Here is an 18,326-nt window from a genome sequence, read left to right on the forward strand (position 1 = left end):
GCAAATCTGGGAACCATGACCTGCCAGCTTCCTGCTATGTAAGAGGAAGTTGGTCTGAGAGAATGAGACCAACATGTGGTGAGTAAGAGATGAGAAATGGAAACCGCTGATTAAACTACCATCTGTCTTCTGGATCACAAACCCTGTACCCACAGGAAATGAAGTTCTAGTAGACACTTTAGGAAAATGTGAAGACTTTCAGTCTTCAGTAATCTGCTCTGATAAGAGAGGTATTCCTATCAGAACTGGCCTGCATGCAGAGTTAGAAAAGGGGAGAACAGGCATATTACTTAAAAGAGAGGCCTGTCAGCCAGAGGCCAGCAAGCAAAAGGCTGAAGGTCAAAATCACAGCCTTACTGAACTGTAAAAGCTAAACCCTGTCATGGTAGAATCCTGGGAATTGAATATGAAGCATGTGAGAAGAGTCAAAGAAAACTAAACACCTCCCGTCCATGGCTTGGCCTAACATAAATATTCACTCATCATCAAAATACAGTAGATGACAGGAATTCCCTAGCAGTCCAGTGGTTAGGTCTCCACACTTTCACTGCCAAGGGCCTGGGTTCAGTCCCTGGTCAGGGAACTAAGATCCTGCAAGCCACATGGCGTGACAAATAAATAAATAAATAATAAAGTAAACTGAAGAAATTCTTTAAAAAAAAATAAAATAAAATATATATATATATAGTAGATGGGGATGCAGCCTGGGAGCCAGGATGGCACTTTGGAGCAAAGAGACACACCCCACCTTCAGGCCCACCTTCTGGAAGGGGCCTTGCAGAGCGGAACCCCTTATGAATAAGTGGAAACACCTTACAAATTTGGAAAGGCATCAGTAAGGCTTTAAGGTAAGTGTTTTACCAGAAAACCCCAACATGATAAATAGGGACCAATGATGGTACAATGGCTAAGGCCTATTCCACCAGGAAGTGAGAAAGCCCCAGTAACAGAATCCTTCCCAATGCCTTTCTCCAGAGGAGCCCTGGAAAGCATTTGATAAGGAAAATCCTCTAAGACAAAGGAGGGGGAGGGATTCAGTGGACATTAGCTGTTTTGTACGCCAAGACACATAGGGACGGACTAACACCATGGAAACCCCTCTAGGAGCCCATACTCTGTATCTCACCCATAGATATCTGAAAGATTTAAAGATACTAAACATAAAATAAGTGTAAGGAAGTCCAATAAAGTTCTGGTTCTTTTTTTAAAATCCCTTTAAAAATATATATCTAGATATATATCAAATTTCAAGTTATAGTAAAAAAAAAAAAAAAAGTTCTGCTTTTATGGGGACTCCCACTATGCTAGCCAAGCATCTACTCTACACAATGCATTTGTAGTAGCTGAAAACAGAAGATAGATAAGCTTGTCCCTGGGAGTGCACTGCCTTTATGTGTTCCAAAGGCAGTGTGTGTCCTCATTTTCATATAATCCTGAAGAAGATAAATATTAACACTCACGCATTCCTAATTTCTTAATGTCACGTAGTTAAATTTAAATAAGGGTATTTTCTTACTGTAAATAATTTATTAATTCTTGTCATTAAAGCTTGGGCCCCTTCTCTTAGCCACACACTATGACTCTATAAATCCACACCTAACTCACAGAGATTTTAAGCTCTCCAGACACCTCTGCAACACAAACTGTTAACAGCAGCCTCCCTTTGGGGAGTCTCATGGCAACAGGAGGGCTGGAGGACTGTTTCATTTTTTATCCTCATGCTAAAATGATTGAATTTTTTTTTTACAAAAGAACCCATGGATCACTTTCATCAGTTTTCAAAGAACTAATGTTAAAAACAAACAAACAAACTTAAAGACATGCAGTATCAGTATATTCATGTCCTTTAAATACGAAGTTTTGGAGCTAAACATGTTATTCTTGGCTACATCATTACAAATGATCATAAGGATCTCAACTTATTGTCAGACTAATAAAAACATCTGTATCCCTTAAGTACTGTGTCCAGTGGTAGTTATGTCATCCCAAAGTATTATGTATATAAGGCTATCCACCCCCTTGCCATTAGTCTATAAACCTCTTTCAATTGAAATCAAATTACCTTTGATTTCTAGCATCTAATAAAGGACCTACAACATAGTAGAAACTTACTGCAAATAAACACTTCACAACTGATAACATAGCCAACAATGATTTAAACTTTTGGAGACTCTGATGTAATAAACCCACAAAATCGTTATTCCTACAAAAGTGGTGAGGCCCGTGGAGTATAATCCACTGCTTTCAAAATCAGGAGTTTTAAAAGGTGATGCATGACAGATGCACTGAAGGCTGATCCACCACAACTGCTGTAAAATGTAGACATTATTTCATCTAATGAATGAATGAAAACACAGTGAGACCTGGCCCCTGCCTTCTTCCTTCCAGAGCCACACCAAATGAAAAGGAAACACAGAATGAAAACTGCTGGACAAGTCCCCTCTTCAGCTCTCACTGGACCTTAGGAGAACAGGACCAAAGGAGACCTCTCCAGGGCTTTGGTTTCCCTGCAAAAGGCAGCTCAAAGCAGGTAACAGAACTCAATGAGCATTCCAGTCTATTTACTGCTAGCCTGTCGTGTCAGTCTGGTGATGTCTGAGGGCCTCCGACCATGCATCCACCAAATGAGGAAGTGTGCTGGGTTATTTCTAACAAACCTACCAGCTCTAACACTGCGTGACCCTTGTCATCTGTTTTGATAACTGCTCACTGAATACATTTTGTTTTCTTAATTTGACTGACTCCATGGGCTACAAGGCAAGGCACCATTTGATTATAAAAGAACATGGTTTCTTTACAAAAATTTTACATACATCTCTTTACACTTGGTGCTTCAGAACATTCAGGCACAGGGTTAAAAACTCCTTTTTGGAATCAAATGTACTTAGAAATATCACAATTTGCCAGTAAGTGTTAAATATTATGTTTTTTGCAAACTATTTTCATTGGCATATAACACTGTATTAGTTTAAGGTGTACAACATAATGATTTGATACATGTATATATTGTGAAATGATTACCACAAGGCTAATTAACACCCATCACTTCACATGGCTACAGTTTTTTTTCTTGTGATGAGAATTTTAAAGATCTAATCTAAGTGATAGTTTTCTTTTTATTTGGCCATGCCAAGTGGCATCTGGGATCCTAGTTCCCCGACAAGGGATCGAACCCATGCCCCCTGCACTGGAAGTACAGAGTCTCAACCACTGGACCACCAGGGAAGTCCAAGTGATAAATTTTAAATGAGTCAATACATGTTCATCAACTCTCCCGTGGAGCTGAATTAGCTCTTTGTAAACCTTAGTGTCCATTATCTCCTTTTCGGCAGATTTCATCTGTACAAGTCTGTGCAGAAATAAATCACTGCATTATAAGTAGCTATTTACATTTCCATCTCTCGCAGAAACCTAGAGATCTTCATGTAAAGGGTGGATTTTTTTTTCTTTTGGTAGGAATCCTTTATTTATTTATTTGTTTTGTTTTGTTTTGTTTTTTTGCGGTACGCGGGCCTCTCACTGCTGTGGCCTCTCCCGTTGCGGAACACAGGCTCCGGACGTGCAGACTCAGCGGCCATGGCTCATGGGCCCAGCTGCTCCACGGCATGTGGGATCTTCCCGGACCGGGGCACGAACCTGTGTCGCCTGCATCAGCAGGCAGACTCTCAACCACTGCGCCACCAGGGGAGCCCGATCGTTTATTTTTGAATAGTACTATTTGCCTTTTACAATGAATGCTAAATGCCAGATCTTCATTTTATTCTAATAATTCTATGAAACAGGGTAGATGAAAAAGCTGGGCATAAAGAGCTTGCTGAATCTTTTAAATATACAATAGCTAGTTGGTATAAGAACAAGTACTAGATCCAGAGTCTTCTGATCCCTAAACCAGAGAACATCAGAAGTCTGAAAGACAAGCTCTAGTCCTGGTTGACTAGTACTAGCTGTGCAGCCGTGGGTCAATCACTTCGTCTGGGCCCTCAGTTTTCCCAGCTGTATAATAATGGGGTTGAAGTAGGTGATCTCTAATGGTCCTTCTAGTTCTAAAGTTCCAAGATTATTTTCCCTAAAAAAGGTAATGTGACAACGTGGAAGAAAGACTACGCTGTTTAAAGGCACAGTTTCAGGAAGATGTTTTTCTTCATCTTGTATCTCTAATATCTAGCTAAGTATACCTACACTAACTACTCAAGATAAATGAACACGGCAGAACCTCACAGTTGCCTATTCAAACTCCATTTTCCCTTTCTTCCTTGGTAACAGAACCCCAATTTCATTCAGGGCAGCAGGGAGCCCAGCTCAAAGACTATCATTCCCAGGTGCCCTTACAACTAAGTTCTGGCTAGTGAGACGTAAGCGGAACTACTACGTGGGACTTCCGGGAAGGGTCCTTACAAAGGGGGCACTCTATTTCTTCTTCTTCCCTCCCTTCCATCGCTCCTTCTAATGACCCAAGGGCAAACATAGAGACTGGAGACCCACAGCCATCTTAGCCTGGGAAGCTATATGACAGAGCAGAAGTGGGAAAGTGTGTAAAGACTTTCTCCACAACAGAAACAGTCCTCCATCCAGACTTCCTTTGTACAAGAAGCCTCATGGGTTTAAACCACTGCAGGCAGGTTTCTCTTACAACCAAACCTAATTCCTAACTGATGCAATAACTGACGGTCTCCTGAGAAGAGTTGCACCATCAGTAAAGGAACCACCATGTGAAAAATTTCCAAATGTTCATAAAAAGCAAACTTCCATCAAAGGATGTTTCTTCACTGAAACTATGACTTGGTGAGGGGAAGAGAGGATTTCCTTTTTTTCAGCTGTGGGATGCTGCAGTGGGGTTGAGGGCGGGGTTGTCTTGCCCAAGTAACCAGTTCTCCTAATCAAAAACGCAACATTCACGCATATAACTTATTCATACTCCAGGAAAAGAACCTGATTAGGCACAGATTTTATTAGCACTCACTTATACAAATACAGTAACTTAAAGATGCTTAATACTTCAGCTGACTGAACTTTTAGTGAATACCTTCACATCAACTTATTCAACCAGGACAAGTCTTAGCGAAGCTTTTAAAATGTTTAAACTTCTCCTAAGATTGACCTACTGTTCAGAAGACCAATTAATGCAGAAGACCAGTTCATGAGACTTTTACCATATTATTAAAATATCAGCTCAGATGAGACAGTCTTTCTAAAGGAAATGTCTTTAAACTTAAAAGGAAGAAGAAAATTAAGAGTGTTTGATTGGCGGCATCATAATACAAATTAGGCAAATGACTAGGACAGATTTTGCAGAAGCATGTGTGACATTAAATTAAGAATCAATATGTCACAGTCTTGAATTTTTAGAAGTGTCTAAAAGTATTACCCATCTTAACACCCGTTTTAAGAAAATATACCTATGGTTGGGAGATAGGGACTTCCTATTAGGGTGTGGGGATATGTGTGTGCGATTTACAGTGGCACAATGAAGAACTGTTGACATAAGTCTTTCACTTTAACTGTTTAAAATGAGAATACAGTGGACGCAACAACTGATAATCAGCCACTGAACCCTTTAAAATAACACCCAATTCTACTTTAGGAAGACAATGTGGAAACACTGCCAGAGAGGAGCACAAGCATCCTCCCACAGCAGCTGAATCTATTTACATCATTAAATCGCTAGTTTGGCCTATTACATAGGTTTTAACCTCATGTGATTCTGATGGAGATTCTTCTTCCAGATTATATTTTAAAAAGACAAGAGCAGCTACTGATTTCCAATTTTATATGATTTCTCCCATTAGCCCCTACAAAGGCCATACAATTATTAAGACTCTTCTATAACTAAAAACAAGTATTTTCTAGACATAGCTGGGAAACCATCTTAGGAAGTAGAATGGGCATAAAGAAGATGGCAGTATGGCTAAGATGAATAAATTACTCTCTTTGTGGTTAATTTCTTTTCAACACAGTAGGCAAATTGAAAAAGTACAAGCTGTTTTTCATATTTTGTTTAAGTTATGTTTGCAAGAATTAACTTAAGTATCTTTATACAAAACCCTCATCACCTTGGTGATCATACCCTTATATACCCTAGAATACATGACAGTCCCAACTCAAGCAGTGAAAGACCCTCCCAGTGCACTTAGTAGGAGACCTTCATCTTTAACAGGAAGTTACTTGGAGGCAGAACCAGAGCTGAAGAGATTTGGTTTACTGATTTATGACTCTAAGGGTAAGAAGTGGAAGCAAAGCAAAATTAAACAGGAAGCAGTCTTACCTGTACCATTGAGTGTAGTGTTTTTATTTGTGTACAGCCTGATCATATGTCCTATTGTTTTTACATTCTCTCTCAACATTATTCCTCGAGCTTGTACCATAAAGAGATATGTGTTGGCTATAAAAGAAAAAAAAAAGAGAGAATGTCATGACTCAATAAGCTTTTTTAAAATTTTTAAAAATAATAATCAGAATTGAGGAACTGCCCAATAGACCCAAACTGACTCAATTAGTACAGCCAAAGGGAAAACAGAAATATAAAATGACTATTTCCCATTATCAAAAACTTACAAAAACAAACTCTTTTTAAAAAACAATAAAATGAAAAAATTAAAGTAGTAACATCCATCCATCAAATAGAATGAGACTAAATGAACAAACTGATATATCGTAATTCCTTTATCCATAGATGATTTTCTACTATAAAATATACTTAGAAATTTCAAAGAGGCATTTTTTATAAGTATTCAACCATATACTCCTAAAATTCACTTTCTCTAATTCTATATTAATTCCCTCAAACCAAAGACTCCACAAAGGTGAGGATTCCTTCTTGAATCATAAATATATCATAAATCAACATATCTAGTATGGGTATGGATCTTGCAAATTCTCAAGGCATTGGTGGGGCATAGTGTAGAATGATCTAGAATCAGTATCACTTTTTGTAATTTCTCTTAAATACTTGAACTTTTACACTCCCTTTCAATCACAAATCTACCTACCAGGACTATAAAGGCAGATAAAATCAAAATCAATGTGGCATTTTCAAGCTGTTAATCTAATTCTCCAGAGTAAGTGCTTCAAAAATAATTTCTAATCTCCTCCTTTGGGAGAAACTGGTAATTTGACAAAGATCACAAAAATCCCTGACTTTTGAGATGGCAAGCCTCCTCAGACAGGCACCAAAGTCAAGTCAAAAGACCTTTTCTTTTTTGGTCCTGATTCTGCTACCATGGGCAGCTCACTGGATCTCAGTTTCCTCACCCAAAACTGGCAGTACTGCACTAGGTTTCTCTAAAGCCCCTTCTACTCTAACTTCTCCAAGCATGAAGCTAAAAATCATAAACTCCATTCAGACAAGAGGAGGAAGCTCATTTTCATGGCAAAACCAAGAAACTGCAAGGCTCGGTTAATGGCTCTTTCAATTTTAAGATAAGCTGTCTCCCAACACAGTAATGACACTCTCAAAAAATGAATGCCGAATGAAAAAATCAAAAATGCCGACTCATTTTCTGGGCCCAGTTCTGCTTCTTCGACATGGTACAGAGAAATGAGCAAAACGTTTGCTACCTCCTTTCCCATTTTTTTGAAATTTGAACTTGCTCAAAGTACAAATGAACAGAAAATAGATAATGAGAGTAGAGAAGCAGGGCGTATTAACACTCTTTCTCTCACCCATAAAAGAGAGAGAAACAGAAATCCAGGTTTCATATAAGCTTTACCTCAATCATTTTTAGGAAACTGTCCACATCCTCTCTAGAATGCAGTCCTATAATTAGATTTAACTTGTTTAGGCTTGAATTTATTATACCAGGGTTACAAGCCCCACAAGTTTTTATTACATTTTTGCTTTCTCATGGACTTTAAAAGACAAACGAGACAGTGAAGAATGAAAACAAAGAGAACAGCCAACCAAAAATGTGGGAAAATGTTCAAGAAAAGCCAAAGTAACATTAGCAACTCTACCTCAACCAAGATCTCAAGTTCAACTGAAACGATGCAGGAAAAAAAAATGAAATAGATTATGAATGCCAATTGATTTACAATCTCTCAGATCATTTAATCCTAAAGTTATATACGAAATCTGTTATCAGTGGTGTAAATATCCTAAATATGTGTTATGCACCAAACTGAAAAAAAAAAAAAAAAAAAAGACCTGTCATGGAGAAGTAGGACTGAGCCAAGGGTTGTTAAGCCAAGACCAGTACTGATTCCCAGACTTGGAAGAAACAGTACTGGCCTAAGCAAGGATATACTAGGTGAGAACACATGTGCCTCACTGTCTGTCCTGGAAACAGAACTTTAAAAAACTATACAGCTTTTACTTTTAATTAACACACCTACTCTTATAAAGAAAATGGTTTGAATCTTGAAACCAAGTCAAATTTAAGAAACAAGGAAAATATCCAGTATAGAAAAGGATAATCAAAGTCAAATTCTCCTAAAAACTTTCAGAATATCAGGTAACAAAACTGTTAAGAAAATGTATTACTGATGGCACCTGTGACAAAGGTGAATCATTTACCAAAAGACTGCATTTACTATTCATTAGATGGATGGAGAAAAAATAAAGGAAAGTGAGACACCAAGCTCTCCAAATGGAAATCTTTAGTTTATTTTAAATCATTCACAGTTAATTGAGTTACATTCCTTAGGTTAAGAGTCCTCAGGGGTTTAATCCCTAAAGATCAAAACCCATTAAGGAATGAAGCTGTGTTTAAACAGAGGCATTGTTAACAGGAGGAAGGCCATGTGTCAGTGTTTCAAGGCACAAGAAACCAGCACTGAATGGTCCAGACTGTCTGATTACCAAACATCATAAAAGTACAGTAACCCACACTCAAATAACTATACTTGTCTGCTAATTATCATTACTATGAAATATAATATCTTATTGGCAAGCCAGGAAATCCTTGTCTAAAATTTCTATTCCAACTTACAAGAGACTACATTTCAGAAAACAAATAGGGAAATCTTTCCCATCCTTGCCCTCTGGTCTCAAGACAACTCAGAAACACACTAAAAACTACTGCTGGTTAACTAAAATGATGCCATGTTCTCTAATTTAGTTCATTTGCTATTTGCCTCTGCATTGTGAGACATAAATTTAACCTCTTTACCTCGTCTGTTGTCCAGGGGGGAAAAACTACAACTTAAAGAAAAAAAACTTCAAAAATCAACAGTTTACAACAGCTTATAGGCATCCTACCCTGGGTTTTGAGGAAAGATTTATGAACATGCCTCATTCTCAACTTAATAAAACTAAGGAGTACATTTGCCATAAAGCTGTGTCTCTCTACCTCTTTCCACACGCAGCTTTGCTCATTGAAAGCACGCTATGTATTCAAGCCAAGGAGACTGTGCAGCCTGCAGTGATCTGGAAAGGCTTCCTGAGTACTGAAGGACTCAAATACAACATCCCTCTGATCCCGACATCCAGGTCCTTTAACAAAACCAGAAGTCAACTACAGAGCTGATTGTGAGGGAGACTGTGTTGGTTAGGCATTCTCACACGCAGCTATAAACGCAGTGCTGGAGCTAAAAAAGACAAGGTACAAATACAATCTGGGGAGACATACAAAAGTAAAAGTAGGAACCATGGTGGTGAATTACCACAGGAAAAATTATCTAGAAAGGAGATAAGAAGGTGAAGTTCAGACCACAAATAGGAGACACAAAGATAAAAGACCCCGAGATGAATTAATCTGAGCTTGAACATGGTGGAGAAGTCACTGGACAAAAGAAAAGGGAACGATCAACCATGTCAAATGTCACCACAGAGGCTAACAAGAAAGACTAAAACACAATAGCTTAGAAAATAAAAAAAACTAATACCTAGTGCATACTCTACTGGGCATCCTTAGAAGTTCTTTACATAAACTAATCTATGTAACCCTTACAAGCAACCCTGTAAGGTAGGTACTAATATTCCCATTTTACAGATAAGGAAATTGAAGCATGGAGTTAAGGGACTTGCTCAAGGTCACACAGTTATTGGCAAGTAGTGGAGCTAGAATTCACCCCCTGCAGTCAGCTCCAGCAACCCAGCTCTTTACCACCAGCCCAGTTAGCCTTGACAAAAGCTATTAGATCATGGTCAACCTTCAAGAGAGCAGTTTCACCCAAATAATGGAAACAAAAGGAAACTAGTAAGGAGTTGAGTGGATGAAGTGGAAGCAGTCCAGTTTTAGAACAGGTAAGTGAGAGCAAGGTCAAGGGAAGTTTTCTTGTAAAAGGAGAGACCTGAGCATGACTGTGGCCTGAGTGGAAGGAGGAAAGATGAAATTTAAAGCGAAGGCACTAAGAGAAGTAAGAGGAAGGAGGGAGAAGCACATTTCCATCAATAGGACAGTATAAGCAGAGGCTGTGAGGTGCACAGCTGCAAAGGATACACAGGGATAGGCGATCCAACTTGAATAGTGTTGGCAGCAATGGAAAATAAGTTGTAAAGGTCCAAATGGACGAATGGGGTGAAAAAACAGAAAGGAGAAGAGGGGACTAGAGCTCATTGTGAAGATGAGAAGTAACATTAATGAAGGTGAGACAGTGCCAGATGTGGAAGGTTAGAAAGACTGGGGTCGGGAGAGAGAGCACACCACAGACATGGAGACACACAGGCATGGCCAAGCAAGGAAAGATGCAAGACGAGAAGCAGACTTCCTGATGGTCACCACAGGACACCAGCGGGGGCAAAGCGGAGCAGAAACACTCTGAATTGAGCATAACTGCCGAAAGCATCCCAGGGGGGCAGAATGTTGGAGAGCACAGATTTCTAAAGGGAAGGGAAATGAGTTAACATTGACTGAGTAACTACATTTGTCAGGCAGTGAGCTAAATGTCATATATAAATATACTTAAACACACATATAATTACATTTCACTTAATTCTTATGTAGCAGGTTGAATGGAGGCCCCCCAAAGACGTGTGCACATCCTAATTCCCAGAACCTGTCAATGTTATCCTATTTGGAAAAGGAGTCTTTGCAGAGGTAATTAAGTTAAGGATCTCGAGATGAGGAGATCACCCTGGATTATCTGGGTTGGCCCTAAATCCAACGGCAAGTGCACATACAAGAGAAAGGCAGAGGGAGGTTTTTACACACACACACACACACACACACACACACACACACGAGAAAGCAATGTGAGGATGGAGGCAGAGATTGGAGTGATCTGGCCACCAGCCTAGGAAGCCAAGGAATGCCAACAGGCACCCAAAGCTGGAGACAAGGAAGGATTCTCCCTTAGAGCCTCCAGAGGGCGCACAGCCCTGCCAACTCCTTGATTTCAAATTTCTGGCCAACTGAACTGTGAGGTGATAAATTTCTGCTTTAAGCCACTCAGAGTGTGGTAATGTGTATGGCAGCCCTAGGAAACGAATACACCGCCCCAGGATACAGGTACAACTTTCCCCATTATGAGATCAGAAAACAAACTCAGAAGTTACACAGCTGGAATTTTTAAAAATCAAGATTCAAGCACTGGTCTGAATGACCCTGAGGGGCAGCTATTTGGAAGAAGCAATGGCAGAAATCTCCTCCTAGAGGAGAGAGAGGGGCTAAGAAAAAGAAAAATCTTCAATGTAAAAAGTTATGAGGGAAGTGACAATAGGAGGGATAAACAGATTTCAACTAACGTGAGGAGGAAGTCAGAAGGGGCGCTTCAAAGTCACAGGAGATAAAACGGTTTCCCATATCATCTACAGAACATGTAAGGAAATAAACAATATGGAAAAAGGCAAAACACTGCATATAGACATCCCTTGACAGTAACCATAGAGATCTGAATCAGGCAGTCTCTGAATTTCTAAGAACTCACAACAATCTATTTCACATGCTTGTAAGTTTTCTTCTTTCCACATCTAGCCCCTTGTGCAACAAGTTTCCAGACATTACTCATGCAAGTTTGTAAAAGCTAAATATATTATCTCTAATAATAATGCTGTAAACCCCAGGATGAGGCCACACGACATGTGAAATACAGTTCATACTTTGCCTAGGACCGAAGTATTGCTTGAGTTAAAAACAAAAAATAACAGACTTCTAGGGTGTGCCAGGCTGTAAAACAAATGATTCCCTTTATGTCAAAGCACTATTTAAACAGAGTATCTTACCATGGTGATAATAATTCAAAGTCAAGTATGGGCTCAAGAAAATCTGCAGAGCAAATAATTACTAGCCTATAATATCCTCCTCCCTATCTTTCCAGTAAGTCAACAGGCTGACTAATAAATAGAATGAAAGAATTGTGTGGTCAGAATCCCATTTTATCAAGCAATCAGGAACACAATGATCACATACAGTACGGATCTATTTCAGATCTTAGCCAACAGCTCAAGCTTTGCTGATGTAGACACCAAAAATTAACAAAAAATTCTTTCCAACAGGTACTTTTACCACTTCCACTCTGCAGTTCAACAGTTTTAAGTTTTTTAAGTTATTTGAGGGTATTACTTGTGTTTGAATACTGATCAAAGTTAAATATTTTTGAATAAAATTTGACTTTTCCAACGTCTTATTAAAGACGTTCAGGATAGAGACGTGTTTATTCAATAAATATTTGTTGAATAACTACCAACTAACTGCCAAGCAGTACCAGAAACTAAGAAGCCATGGGGGTTCCTCTGTAAAAACCAAAATCCTGAAAAAGAATAAACTGCCTAAAACATCGGAATTACTGCTACAACAACCAGATCATCAGTTCAGCCTAGTTTAAAGTCAGCTGAAAATTCAAAAACTAGACTCTGAACACATGATCTAACACATGATAGCTCTCAGCACTGTCATTTGTTAATTCACTGTTATTCACTTAAACACATAGCCTCTTTAAAGCATGACAGGAGCCTGAAGAGCTGAGCTATAAACCACATTAGAGAAAAGTCGAATCAGGAGGAAATGAGGGAATCAGGGAAGGAAAAATGCAGACAGTTACATTTTTAATCTAATCAGTAAGGAAATTTACCTAATGAAATTACAGACTAAAAGATGAAACCATAAATAAACACATCCAGGAAACATTATAAATCTGCTGAAAATGAATGATTTCAGAATACATTTAAAGTGCATGCGAAATGAACCTCTACCCACTTAAGAATGCTATCTTGAGAAAAAATAAAAGGGAGACCTATTTGAACTATGTTTTACAACCATCCCCAATTTCCCTGTGTTTTCACAATTAAAATACCTTTCATAATTTCAACTTACTTAATCATAAAAGTAACTATAACAGGCAGGAGAAAGGAGACACAGCATGGGAAATGAATTTCAAAGATTTCCAAAGCTAGAGCATATTTTCAAATCAAAAAACAAGGCATCTTCTCATTCTCTCCCATTGGTCTCTTTTTAAAGATTTATTTTTATTTACTTATTTTATTTCTTGCCTGCGCCGGGTCTTAGCTGCAGCACGCGGGATCTTTTAGTCACTGCATGCAGACTTCTTAGTTGTGGCATTCAGGATCTAGCTCCCCGACCAGGGATTGAACCCAGGCCCCCTGCGTTGGGAGGGCAGAGTCTTACCCACCGGACTGCCAGGGAAGTCCCTACCATTGGTCTCTTGATTCAAATGAAAATAAAGTCCAAGTTCTCTTCCTCCAAGCCAAACTGGAAATTGCACTATAATTAGAAGTCATAATATCTGAGCGATTAACTTAATTACCAAGAAGGCAATTTATATAACATGATTTCAGTAAAGAATTATTAACACTAGCAAGCTCCAAATATTTAAAAATAAAGAAAGAGGGCTTCCCTGGTGGCTCAGTGGTTGAGGGCCCGCCTGCCGATCCAGGGGACGCAGGTTCGTGCCGCGGTCCAGGAAGATCCCACATGCCACAGAGCGGCTAGGCCCGTGAGCCATGGCCGCTGAGCCTGCGCGTCCGGAGCCTGTGCTCCGCAACGGGAGAGGCCACAGCAGTGAGAGGCCCGTGTACCGCAAAAAAAAAAAAAAAAAAAGAAAAGAAAGAAAGAAAAGAAAAGAAAGAAAAGAAGTAAGTTCCCAGGGTCCAGAATTACCTGAAGTATTAATTAAAAATCAACCAGGATCGCAATCAGAATCTCTGGTGATAAGACCTGGGTTGCCTTAGGTAAGGCTTAAGCACCTTCATGTTTGAAAATTGAAAAACCATTCTCTAAACATCATTAACATTTGTTAACAAGCAAAAAAGTAGAAGCTTCCTTTTATAATTAGTTTAACTTATACCAAATACATCCTCTTTAATACAGCTTTCTAATTTACGAACAATTCATTCAGACAATGAAGAATCTATGTTTCATCCCTAACGAACATACAACACAAAGACCTTGTAGAGCCAAAGACTTTTACTAACTCGAGTAAATTAATCATGAAAACAAAGATACGAACAGGAAGTCATACTTATTACGCCTCTGGAGAAAAAAAGTTAATTACAAATTTGAGATTTAAAATCACTAAGTTATGTTTTCCTAAACATTTTGCCGTGCCACATAGCCAAAAATAAAACTGACAAACATCCTTTAAGCTATCTTTCCTATTTTTAACTGAGGAGGGTTTTTGCTGTGGTTTAATCTGAACTCTGTCAAGTTCTGCTATGATGGAAAACAAGTATGCCCATGAAACAGAACAAATTAAGTCGGCCCAGTATAGGATATACATGCTAGAGAGAAATAAAATTGGGGTGCTACCTGAAACTCTCCAGTGGGCCCAAGACATGAGTAAAAATACCTAGTAATAACTAGAGTAAACAATTTTCCATGGCATTGTGGGTATCCTCAGAAAACCTTTTAACCTTCGGTGGACCCAATCTTCAACTCAAATCACAATATTACTCGTATATTATTCTCTTTGTTATTATCTTGACAAAAGGCAGAAGTGGAAAGAAAAGACTTTATAAATATTCAATCACTGGAGCCTCTGGGAATCAAAAAAAGAAAAAGAAAGAGATTCAGACAGAAAAGGAGAAAAAAGAGAAGACAAGGGAGAAAGAGCTGGGGGCAGGCTGCTCTGATTAAACTGGTAAAAAAAAGTGCAGTCCAAGCAGTGGTGGCAAGAGCTAGCATGGTCTAAGGTGGCCAGGAAAATGGACCGGAAGGAGAAAACTGTAAACACACAAAGCCGGAGGGGCCCTCCATTCGCCAGAACTCCCAAATAGGACCTAGGAAATCCAAGTTCTAGAAAAATCTCTCCACAACGCACCCCCTTCTCACCACCTCCACATTTTCACTGAGGGTAAGACAAACATAAGGGGCAGGCTTGAAAGGGAAAAGGAGTCACAAAGGCAGGTGGGTAGAAGTGGGCACAGGTGGAAGAGCGAGAGGGCTGCAGAGATGAACACAGCACCGAGGAAACGAGGGCAAGGGGCTGAGAAGCCTGTCCAGGCCCCCAAGCAAAGCACCTTCCCCAGCCTTAACCTGTGGTCATCTACTTTCGGCTGGAGAACAGGTAATGAAAGGAACGCTTGGCAGGCCGCTTATTTCATTGTTTACAGCTCAGTTAGAATGGTCTGGTTTGGCTTCTTTACAAAGAGCGGAAAACCTGCCCCGTAATTATGCTCCCTGCTCTCACACTATCCAGAAGTGTTTCCTCTCTTCTCCGTGGGGTATTCCTTAAAGCTGAAGAAGACAGAGGTCATATGTCCCCCAAATCTTCAATGTTCCAGGGCAACTCAGGCACAGAAATCCCAAGGGGCATGGTTCAGCTTTTCCAAAAAACATCCACTTCAGTTCTTCCAACAACAATGCATGAGACTCTGGGCAAGTGGTGATCTTTAGGGGCCTTTCCTTCTCTTCCTTTACAACAAGGCCATTCTCCTAGCACGGGGCAGGGGGTGCGGAGCTCCAATAGCAGACCTCTGGGATCTTGCCCCTGGGGCTTCTCTGCACACAGCTCTGGCTCCAGAGCCAAGGCCTCTGTGTCCAAAGTTCCCATGGCCCGGGGCCCTCAGACAGAGGGGCTCCAGTGGGGAGAGGCTTAGCCACAGCTGCAACCACCAGAGCCTAATGCCATGCGCACAAGCGTTTGTGTCCTGAGAAGCTTCGCAGTACATCCTGTGATAAACAGGCTGGTCACAAGATGGGTAAGGAAATTACTCACCCTCTGTACATGTAACACTGCCCCGAGAGGAAAATGCATTCTGTTGCCAAAACAAAATTCCAAATAGTATTTGGAATACCTACCAATACAGAGACGACAAACCTAGATTAGGCGGTTCTCTCTTTAAGGTATCCACAGACAGGGCTATTTTTACCTTTAATAAACGTTTAAAAGTAATAATAATAAACACTGCTGCAGAATAAATGTGTCACTACCTCATTCTGCCATGTTGTTTAACAGACATCAAATTTACTTATAAAATAGTAACATGGAGAATGGTATTTAGCATTGTCAGATTTCAATGAATCAATATCCCCTTCAAAAATACCTAATTTCCCACAAGGTCATAGATTTAGATTCACTCATGCTGAAACAATATAGCTGAGTTAACATATACGCTCAAGAATGGCAACCAGAGAATAAAAGAATAAAAATAAAAGAATGGCAGGCTTCCCTGGTGGCGCAGTGGTTGAGAGTCCGCCTGCCGATGCAGGGGACACGGGTTCGTGCCTCAGTCCGGGAAGATCCCACATGCCGCGGAGTGGCTGGGCCCGTGAGCCATGGCCGCTGAGCCTGCGCGTCCGGAGCCTGTGCTCCGCAATGGGAGAGGCCACGACAGTGAGAGGCCCGCATACCACACACACACAAAAAAAGAATGGCAACCTGACGGCGGTAAGCAGTCTCTGAGAAGGCTCCCCTGCCCCTTGAGTGTGCACTGGACCTAGAGACTCTTTTCTGACAAAGAAAATATGGCGAAAGCAATGGGGTTGGGAGCTGCCCAATGGAGAGGTGCCAGGGCAAGGAACTGAGTGAGGCCTCCAGCCAATAACCTGCGAAGAAGCAAAGTCCTCAGTCCAACAACCCTCAGGGAACAGAATCCTGCCCAGATGCATGTGGGTGAACTTGGAAGCGGATCCTCCCCCAGTGGAGCCTCCAACCACAGCCCTGAGCTACACTCTGTAGCCGAATAAGAGACCTTGAACCAGAGGCATCCAGTCAAACCGTGTCCAGATTCCTGGCCACAGAAACTATGAGATAATACATGTTTGTTGGTTTAAGACCCTAAATTTGGAGGTAATTTGTTACAAAGTAATAGATAACTAATACACTGACCAATCCTGGCATTTTCTCCACTGTTCCTCATCCTCTGCCAGCCCCTCCATATTCTTCCAAGGTGTCTAACATCCAACACTAGAATGGTATTGATGAGTGGGCAGGGAAGAGAACGAACTGGAGCTGCCATACCAAAAGCAGCGATTTAATTGGAAACAGTCACTCAACAATTCTTCACTAAGCCTCTAGTATGTGCCAAGGTAGAAACCAAATCTCTTAACCTAGTCTAGGAAACAGTTTATACTAACATTTGTTCACGTAAACAGAGCCGCTCACTCTAAGAGCTCAGTCACCCACCTTATTAGATATGCATGTCCTCAACCTCCCTCTCCATATGCATCTAATTTTTGCTATCATGAATGTCTTTATCTCCTCTCCCATCTCCAAAATTAATCTACCCATATACTTGATCCCACTCCCTCTACCTGGTCTCCCTGATTCCAGAATTGCTGACTTTAATCCATCCACACCAGTACAGCCTAAGTACTTCTAAAATGCAAACCTTATCATGTCACTCTCCTACTTAAAATTTAAGCTCAGTGGTCTGACACTGTCCTCAGGCTGAAGTCCAAGTTCTCAAACCCAGCTTACAAGGTTCTCTATGGCTGGACCCGTATTTCTCTCTCTGGCTTCGGCCTGCACTCCTCTCTGATTTCTATGCTTTAGCCCCCTACCCTTTTTCTTTTTTTTTAAACTTTCCATTTCTCTCTCATCTCTTAGCCTTCAAATATCCCATTCCTACCTGAAGTACTTTTCCCCAGGCCCACCCTTTAACCACCTAACTTAAGCTTCTGGCCTCAGCTTAACCTCCCTCTTCTCCCTGACGCCTAGTCTAGTGCCCCCATCCACCCATCCGGTGCCCCATAGCAAACTGCACTCCACACTCTTTTCCAGAATAGCTGCTCTGCCACTGTGCGAATTTCCCACTGGCTATGAGCTCTATGAAGGCAGGGACCATGTGGATCCTGCTCAGTGCAGAACCACAGACAAACATGTATGAATAAGTAAATGAATTAAGTCTTCCTAGATCATACATTGTAATTTGCTCCCTTCCTCAAATCTTCAAACCGTGTCCTCACTCCCTAAGCGTCCACATAAGCTCAGGTCTTCCCATCTTATAAGGCTCCTTTGATCCACTTTCATCTGACCTCTGATTTACAATCCAA

The 18,326-nt window shown here is 40.5% G+C and overlaps 1 protein-coding gene across 1 annotated transcript in view; it reads right to left on the bottom strand.

Moving 5' to 3' along the window:
- Positions 1 to 18,326, bottom strand: part of B4GALT6 (beta-1,4-galactosyltransferase 6) — a 64,145-nt gene that overhangs the window by 39,648 nt on the left and 6,171 nt on the right. Inside the window, exon 2 of the mRNA XM_081252456.1 lies at positions 6,263 to 6,379. Coding sequence (XP_081108582.1) covers positions 6,263 to 6,379 — 117 coding nt within the window. The remainder of the gene's footprint in view (positions 1 to 6,262; positions 6,380 to 18,326) is intronic.

Source organism: Mesoplodon bidens, assembly GCF_964165515.1.
Source record: "Mesoplodon bidens genome assembly, chromosome: 13".
Classification (NCBI taxonomy): domain Eukaryota; kingdom Metazoa; phylum Chordata; class Mammalia; order Artiodactyla; family Ziphiidae; genus Mesoplodon; species Mesoplodon bidens.